General features: G+C 40.5%; 1 protein-coding gene across 1 annotated transcript; it reads right to left on the bottom strand.

Moving 5' to 3' along the window:
• Window positions 1-5,961: 5,961 nt before the first annotated feature.
• LOC107082903 (olfactory receptor 52J3-like) lies at window positions 5,962-6,906 on the bottom strand. The gene has a single exon (XM_015371800.1). The coding sequence runs from the start codon at window positions 6,904-6,906 to the stop codon at window positions 5,962-5,964; it is 945 nt and encodes a 314-aa protein (XP_015227286.1).
• Between the last annotated feature and the right edge of the window lie 2,823 nt (window positions 6,907-9,729).

The raw sequence follows: 9,729 nt of genomic DNA, 5'->3' as shown, positions 1-9,729 counted from the left end.
ATTCCCTGAGTAAATATTCTGACAACAAACTATACATTTCTCACTAGAAATAGGCAGAAGAAATGTAACAGTACCACACAAAAATGGCCATTAATGTACCTCCACTACGTTTTGCAGTGTGGACCAACGTAGTCGAGGTACATTTTCCCATGAGACTGGGTTTCTGCAGGCCCACAGATCCACATCAGCTCCATGTTTGGAACTTTCCTACTGACTGTCTCACCTTGAACACTGGGTCTATTTGTTCCCTCTATATGACAGTTGTAGGCTGTAAGCAGGAAGGATCTTCTGTAGCAGGTGTCGGATCTGGAAATACTCTGCTCTGTCTCTTCTTAGCTGTGTCTCCAGTCTAGTTTTTGTCCAGGTCAACATCAAGATATATATATATATATATATATATATATATATATATATATATATATATATATATATATATATATATATATACACCTCCACACCCCACTACTTCCATGAATTATTCAACTTGTCCTTATATCTTCTGAAACTTATAATCATTTTCTTTATTTACTCACATTTAGGATCAGCATCATGCTACAAAGTGGTTTACTAGCTCTCTGTACTCAGCTTATTGTCCATCTCTGATGCACACAATGACTGCAGAGTCATCCAAATATTTCTGCAGGTAACAGGAGACACTGGAAGTCAAAGGTGCATAGAGGAAAAAGGAATAGTGAGAGTACAGTCCCCTGTAGTCTTTCTGATTTGCTTATTACTTGATTGGAGAGCTGACCCTTAAGTCAACCAAACTGTGGTCCTTTTGTCAGGTAGTCTTTGATCCAGGCAATTGTTGATAGCTATGTGCGTGCCTGAAGAACACAGCTCTCACAGTGCTGTCTGCCTTGGGCTAATGACAGTGGGTTTGTTCAAGCAGCTGTATGATGGTTCTTTAACTCCAACTCCACTGCAATACACACACTGCAGGGGGTCTTCATAGCTGCTTGTTTGCTAAAGTGAACCAACTGAAGTCTCGATCTCATCTGATGAGGGATGTCAGAGCAACAGGTCTATGTGGCTGAAAACCACCTGCCGGCAGTTCAATATCTGGGATACAGTGATGAATCTTCACAGTACCATGTCCTTGATGACACCGTGTTTTTCACAAGCACTGCCAACGCATCTACTCGGAGCTGAAAATTCAGCACAGCCTGCTATTAAGCCCATTTTACTAAGCCCATTCTGATACAAAGGATGAGGAGTTTTGTTAAGTCGTCACATGTTGATCGACCAAGTTAGCACCTGGTTTTGGAGCGGAGTGGCAGCATAACGGTTAGGGCATTGAGCTTGGAATCCTGAGGTTGTGAGTTAGAAAACCACTGCCATTCCGGCTCTCCAAGAAAGACCCTAAACCCTTAAATTCTTCCCCGGTAGCCCACTGCTCCACAAGGGAATTGGTTAAGTAAGGAGGTAAATTTCTACAATGTGAGATCAATAACCTTTAATCATAACTTTATGTCCTGGCCAGTCATTTTGTTCAGTTGAGCGGTTACGGCTGAAAGACTGCTTAGTCGTGGCCAGCCTCCCTGAGCTTTAAGCTGCAGGAACAAACCCACCAAGTCTCCAGCCTTACAGTGTGGTGGAGGGGGGAATGGTAAAATGAAATCTCCAGGACAGGAGTTTATATTTACTGTGCAACTTTGAGCTGCAGACTGCTACTCCAGTTGATATGATGATTTAACATTTTGTTGATTTTGGGGTGCTTTGTGAAATAAATCATAAACAATCATCAAATTTTTGCTGTTATATGTATATGTTTTTTTTTTGTGCTAATATTTTGCTTATTTATTTTTTGCTACTGATTCTGTTTTGGAGTATGGTGTGTCGAATTATTTTCCTCTCTTCCAGGACAGGTTTCCCCCATGGGAGACCAATAATGTATCTGATCTTATCTTATACTAATGACATATATTAGTTAAAATCAGAGGCAAAAAATATCAATGTGCCTTAATAAATATTTACCAAAAGGTATTTTAAACTGAATGTTTGCCTTGTTGTCTACATAAAAAACATAAAGGACACTAACATCCACAATTTTCCTGATAAATGCCAGGCAGAAAGAGAAGATAAAAGGGGCAATGTGACGATATAGTACTTACAATAGTACTTATATCTACATTTCTCATGACAAATGCCTTAATTTCCCACATGGCTATGGTGTCATCTCATAAGTTAATCTCTAGCTTTACCAAAATAAAAAATAAAAAGCCTATTTTGATGTCTAGAGCAGTTTCTTCTTCATTAGACACTCATTGCATACATCTTAGTGCAGTAGAGGGTGTGTCTGTAACAAAGGGCTGCTCTGAGCAGTGTGTCGCTGCCAGTTATCACATTTAAGCTCAGTATAATGTTCCAAACAGTTTGGTATTATTACTTGTTTCTAAAATCAAGTACTTTCCAGCTGAGCGTTGTAGTTAGACACCGTCTGGTTGCAGCCCCAAAGTCAGTCCTCGCTGGCCTTTGTCCTGGGGTTTTTAGAGGCTTTCCTGCTTTAGCACAGCTGATTCTGATTATTGCTGTTCAGCAAAAACTTGTTTAGCAGCTATCAATGAAAAGCACCTGTACTGTAGCAGGGAAGCCTCTAAAACCTGCAGGACAGTGGACCTCAAGGTTTGACCCTAGGCATGCCTGGTCTATGGGGTTTTTTAAAAATTTAGCTATCCATGTTCCTTTAACAGCTATGTATGCAAACTTTCAGACTACAGAGCTCAGTATAATGACTTTCAGCGGCAGAACAATTTTATTGATTCTACATGAGTTTTGTAATGGATGGTGCTCGTTTACTTTTGTTCTATATAGTGGCAAAAGTTTGTTTTTGGTTCCGAAAAAGTCACACAAACTTTGTGTTCATGAAGCTACATGGTCATCGTCATCTTTGAGCTAACCCTACAGCAGCTTCATCTGTCATTAATTATCTACATTTCTGCTTTTGAACACTATCATTTGACACAATGTAATGGACTGGCCTAAGTTACTATTGCAGGAATTTGGCTGTTTTTTGTGTGCTATAATAAAAAAAAAAAAAAAGTTAAAACTTCTACAAATTAGACCAGAAATAGTGTTTTTTGCAAAGGTAAGTAAGAAGAAACGAAAGAGACTGAGGCCTATTTCACATAGCAAGATAACTGCTGATTTTTCATGTCATTTGTTTGACATTTTTAGACTTAGACAGATTCCATTTGTCATTTTGTATACCCAAGTGTAAAACAAAAAGAAATTTAGAACAACTCTCTAGACAATTTCATTTTTTAAACTGCAGCCATGAAAAATAGTAAAAAATATATAAAAACAGTAATATAAACAAATAGCTGTAAATTTACAGTTCTAACAATTCAGGGGTTTTATTATTTTTTTTATAATGATAAAATATAATAAATATAATAAAATACAATAACCCATTTTACAAAACATTCAGCAGTCTGATGGCAGTGGGGGAGGAAACTGTTACTGAATCTGATGGACCTGCATCGGATGCTTCGAAGCCTCTTCCCAGAGAGCAGCAGGGAGAACAGTCCATGGTGGGGGTGTGAGGGCTCATTTATGATGTTATGGGCTCAGGACACGAAGAGCAGTGATGAAATGTCTTTAATGGAGGGAAGAGGAGCCCCGATGATCTTCTCTGCTGTTCTTACTACTCTCCTCACCTTCTTCAAGTCTGAGACGCTGCAGCCTCCACACCACCCAGTGAGACAGCTGGTCACAACGCTCTCTATGGTGCTTCTGTAGAAGGTGGTGAGGATGATGGGGGCAGGTGGGCTTTCCTCATCCTCCGCAAGAAGTAAATGCGCTTCTGTGCCCTATTGGCCAGTGAGGTGGTGTTTACATTCCAGGCGAGGGTGTCTGTGAAGTTTACCCCCCGGAATTTCGTGCTGCTGACCACCTCTACAGCTGAGCTGTTGATGACCAGTGGAGCGTGGTAAGGTCGGTTCTTCCTGAAGTCCAAGATGATCTCCTTTGTCTTCTCCATGTTCAGAATCAGGCTGTTATCTTTGCACCAGTCCACCAGCTGCTCCACCTCCTCTCTGTAGTTCTGGTCTTTGTTATCAATGATGAGGCCCACCACTGTGGTGTCTTCTGCAAACTTCACGATGTTATTGGTGGTGAACCTGGGGATGCAGTCATTTGGCCTCAATATTTATGTTGTCATATGTTGCTGCAGCCTTGAAGTTGTTCCAGTCAGAGCATTCAAAACAGTCTGGAGTGTCTCCATGGAGCCGTCAGAGCACACTTGGACCTCTTTAACTGTCAGTTTAGCCCTGATTAGCTGGGGCTTATATGATGGGATAAGCATAAAGATAGGTGATCTGATGAACCGAGGTCGGGGTGGGGGGCTGCTCTGAATGCAGGAATTGATGTTAAGGTAAACCAGGTCTAAAATGTTTTTACCCCAAGTTGCAAAGTCCACATGTTGGTAGAAATGAGGGAGGGCAGTCTTCAATTTAGTCTGGTTAAAATCTCCAGCAATGCTGAAAACACCCTCTGTGTGCAGATTGGAGCTCAGAGCCTGGTATAGAGTCTTCATGGCCTCTTTTCCATTAGCGTTGGGAGGCGCATAAACAGCAGTGACGCTAACCACACTGAACTCTCTAGGCAGATAGAAAGTGAACAGTATGAAACACGATGTCAGGTGTCAGATGTCGAAATAAGCCCCCCCGGTGGCCTTGACCCCTACCCCCCAGACAATGCCCTACATAGATTTGTGTTGTGAAAATGTTGTAGATGGAAGTGTCTAAAATCCAAAATAAAATTGGAGTGGGAGACATACAAGTGTGGCAGTGAGATGGAGCAGGCAGAGGGATATTTCCTTTTTTGAAGTCAGTTCCAGTCCGAGATTCTCCATTTTGTTTTCCAACCAGCGGACGTTGGAGAGCAGGGTTGATGGTCTGTAGGGATTTCTCTTTAGCTTTGCAGTTAGCCCCCCTCTGCAGCCTCGCTTTCTTAGTCTCGCGCCTCTCTTTCTCTGTCTGTTATGTTTGGCTGTTGTTTTGTTTACATCCGTCCATAGCACTCCGCAGCTTTTTAAACGGTCAAAAATGTCTGGATTTAAAACATTTTGTGACCGTAGCTCCAGCAGGCATTGGCGATCATAGATGCGGGTTTGATGTCTAGTTTGTATCGTTTTAAGTGGCATGTTTTGTGAAATTTTCGAAGTTGTCAAGAGGAGCCATTCTTGGCCGCTGCTTCAGAGCACCACCATGGTAACCACCCAATCTTGTCCTGATGGCCTGATGTACTTATCTTCCTGTTCTCACATACTTAAGATGTCAGTCAGGTGTAATTCTCACGTGGTATAGAAAATAGTGATTAAGAAAATGCTTAATTTCTAAAAATATAACAAATATACTGCAAGTGATAGTTAGATGCACCAGTTGCATTAGTGAACTGTATCATTTAACATTGTTTTATATTCAAACCCCATTACTGATTCCAAAATCATCAAAGTAAACTAAATTCTACAAATAATGATGTTGGGATGTGAGAAATATTTTTATTTAGCTTTGAGAAGGCAAGGTTGGTCACATATTTTACAAAGAAATAGCCACAATATGAATAAAATACACTTAAAATGTATAGCAGCAATACATTAAGCAAGTAGTGATTTCATTTAAACTGTAAACTTCATTTTTAGGCAATTTCTAATTCATCGAAAAAAAAAAAAACTGTGAATAATTCCCCCATCTGTTAAAAAAGCTTTTAACACAGTAGAACTTCCCCATAAAGCTGAGACTCTGTAATAGAACTAAGATCGCTGTTAATGACAATAACAAATTATTATGCTCTTGTATTCCCAATAAACTGTATTCTCAGTTTTAAATTTTAATTAGTCACGACAAAAATATATAGTAACAGTACCCTTTGTCTTTTGGCTGCAATAAACCAATTGTCTAAGATGATTCTACACACTGTACAGTTATTCTTCAGATAGAAAACGGAAAAAAAAAAACATTAGCCTCTGACTTTTGGGCTACAACATAAATAATACAGCAGAACAGGTCTGATGGTCTGATCTCTGAGCCCATAGATGAGAGAGCTCAAACATCTGGGGAAAATTATGAAACAAACATAGAAAATATTCCGAACCCATGAAAATGCCACTCTTGTCAAAACCTTTGAAACAGCTAACATGAGTGGGTTGTAAATTGTTGAGGAAAGACTAAGTCCAAGTTGAATTAAATTAAGCAGCAGAGTGTGACGGGCCTTATTTGCTAAAGCTTTATCTGTGGAGGCTGATCTGGCTGCTTTAATGACACCAACATAGGAAAAGGCTGCAGCAACACCAGCTGAAACAAACACAACAGAGGTATAGGCTCTGTCATATGCACTAGTTAGAGCCCCAATAACCAAGGCTATGTTAGAACAAAGGTCTTTAAGCTTCCAAATCTCCATTTTTTCTGATGAAGACTTTAAGAACCAGAAAACATGAGTGAGATTGTTTAATGAGCTGACAGCCCAGATTGCAATGATTATAGCATTTGTGTTTCTGATGGTAATAATGGAACAATGTCTCAGTGGGAAACATACAGCCACATATCTCTCTAAAGGCATTACCACCAGTGTTAGTGGAGAAATCCCAGTTGTTAGATTGGCAAGGAAATTCAGGACAATACAGATTGAATATGCCATTTTTACTTTGCAAATAGAAATTAAAAAGTGTATCTGACTCTGTGCCAGCTGAAGAGTGTCTGTCAAAAGGAGGTTGTAGAGAAGAATGTACCGACTTGTGTCACGAAACACAGCTTTACTCCTGAGAGTGAACAGAATAGTCCCATTAATGTAGAGAAAAATAACAGATGGAACCGTAGATAGGGTTCCAACTAGAATTAATCTGAATAGTTCCTGATTCTCACTAACAGATGTCATGTTAGACAAAGATTGGGATTCATTCAACATGATGGTCACTTCTAAAAGCTAGAACAAGTACCTGTTGGTAAAAGGACAAATTAGTCATCACAGAAGTTTGAATGCAAACACAGCTGAAAGTTAATATAAAAAGAATAAAAGATATTCAAAGAAACAAAGAACATTTACCTATGAAAAGCTTAGAGTTTGATTAAAGCATTCTTGTCTTATGGTTTTTCTTCACTAGTGTAGATCCGAATAGCTCTGCTCCCTATAAATGTTCACATTACATCACGTCATCACTGTTTACTCATGATCTAATCTAATCTAGCACAATTACCTAAATCCTCTAGTGCAATCCCAGCAAAGGTCATGATTTGCATGTTTTTTTTTTTCCTGATGCCTTTGGGATAAACATTCAGATCAAATCACATTCAGGAATATATACAGTACTCTAGCCATCAAGCCATGAGCCATTAAGACCATATTTTATGAGCATCAGATTTTGTCTGACTTTGCAAAGACAAACAGTGTTTTGTATACATATAAATGTGCTTAAAATAAAGAAAAAGTAATGTATAGCAACATTGGGTTGTTTTTTGGTCATATGGTCTACTTATTAAAACATGTAAACTCTTCTTCTTCCTTGGAGGGTCTTCCCAGTGCCTTAGCTTTTGCTGCTCAGGGTCTTTGGGTATGTATACCTCTTCAACCAATTAGAACTTTTCATAAACAATTCCTAATTCACAATTTTCCTAGCAGAAAAACTCAGAGGGTAATTTAATCTGACGCCATCTGACAGATTAAACTGTTTTGCCTCCAAGGAGGAGGAGTATATATGCTGAACAGAACAAAGAATGGGGTAATCAACTAATTAGATATAATGTAGACAGAAGGATCTAGAAGGGAGCTAAGGGAAAGGAGACTTGCACAAGGGGGCAACAGAGAGAAAATAAGAAATACATAGGTGCTCAAATGCACCTAGAAAACAACTAGAATGACATAAATTGAAATGAAACCAACGACCTAGAAAACACAGAATGACATAAAACAATGTGTAACTAAAAACCCAAAAAGTCGAGAAATTACAGAATCATGACACTATACCCCTTCTTAGGGGTGGACACCAGACACCCTAAAAAGTCCAAAACCAAAATCCAAAAACAGCAACCCACCAAAGGTGGACAACAGCGAAACAGAGTCCCTGGAGGCCTGAGGCCGAAGATGGAGCAAAGTCTTTGGAGGAAGGCCGTTAGACCGGAATCAGAACAAAGTCTCTGGAGGATGGCTGTGAGGCCGGCAACGACAAAGGGCCTCTCGAGGCCAGTGTCAAGTAGCAGGAAGCTCTGGGGCCGCATAGGAGAAGCGGCACAGCCCGAGACCCCCGATGAGGTGACGCAGCCTGGGAACAGCAATGAGGCGGTGCAGCCCGAGACCCATGAAGAGGCACCGCGGCTTGAGACCCATTAAGATGCGGCACAGCTTGAGACATAAGGGACATAATGAGCTTTGCCTGCCTGAGATGTGGTCGGGGAAATTTGTTTTAATTTTCTTGTACTTGGAGCAAGCGGCTCATGGTCTGCTCAGTGGCGCAGTGGGTAGCACTGCCACCTTGCCGCAAGAAGGTCCCGGGTTCCATTCCCGGTCCGGTGTCTTTCTGCATGGAGTTTGCATGTTCTCCCTGGGCATGCATGGGTTCTCTCCGGGTACACCGGCTTCCTCCCACTGTCCAAAAATATGACATTTATGTTAAATGGCTTCTCTAAATTCTGGTGTGTGTGCGTGATTGGTTGTTTGTCCTGTTTGTCTCTGTGTTGCCCTACGATGGACTGCTGACCTGTCCAGGGTGTACCCCACCTCTTGCTCATAGATAGCTGGAGATAGGCACAGCCCCACTTGGGATAAGTGTGACAGAAACAATGGATGGATGGAGCAAGTTTCACCCCTAAAGATGGTAACAGAGATGAAGGTAAATAGTATGAGGAGCACAGGGGAATCTGATCTGTTTTACTGGAGAGGTTACGGTGACATTAGGCTGACCAGTGGTGGAAGATAACAGTAACTACAGAGGATGAGTGTATATGCCGAACAGAATAAAGAAGGAGGTAATAAACTGAGTGGGAGCAGATGTAAACAGAAGGATCTAGAAGGTAGCTAGGGGAAAAGAGACTGGCACAAGGGGGCAAATGGGAATAACCAAGAAATACATAAGTGCGCAAAAATAACCAGAACAACTAGAATGACGCAAAAATGGAAATGAAAGCAATGACTTAGAACGCAGTGAATGACTTAAATAAAAGTTTAACTGAAAACTCAAAAAGAAAACTTAAAAAAACCAAAAGGGAAGAATCATGAGAAGGTTAAGATAATATGGACTTTAGCTCATCTGTAGAAATAAGCGCTGCTTCTGGGAAAGAGTACTTTCCCCTAGGTACTTATTCATACATAACATCATATAAATCTTTTCAACTGAATGATATGAAATCTTTGACTTCCATTGTTTTTATCCTCCATGCTCAGCTCCTATTCCTGCTTGTCCAGATAGTGTTGTCTCTCTCCAACCCGCGATCATTTTGCAAATGCGCATTGCCACAGGGTAGGGTGGATCGTAATAGCAGTGATAGTCAGAACACCGTCTCCACAGCTGCCTTCTCTCTCCTTCCCCCATTGAGTGACATGGCGAATGGGCTCAAAAGCATAAGCAATGAACCTTAGAGGCTTGACTGTCCTTTTAACTTTGCCTTTCATTATACCAAATTGTGTTTTACAGTTTTTTACAGTTATGAAGTATCACTGGTATTATCAATATATTATACTGGAATTTACAGAGTGAACCAATCCTGTGACATCACTGCTTAGAGTACTGCAACATGG

The sequence above is a fragment of the Cyprinodon variegatus genome, unplaced genomic scaffold (assembly GCF_000732505.1).
Source record: "Cyprinodon variegatus isolate N-32 unplaced genomic scaffold, C_variegatus-1.0 Scaffold65, whole genome shotgun sequence".
In the NCBI taxonomy this organism is placed as follows: Eukaryota; Metazoa; Chordata; class Actinopteri; order Cyprinodontiformes; family Cyprinodontidae; genus Cyprinodon; species Cyprinodon variegatus.
The sequence above is the reverse complement of the archived record's forward strand: the minus strand, read 5'-3'. Positions and strand labels throughout refer to the sequence as shown.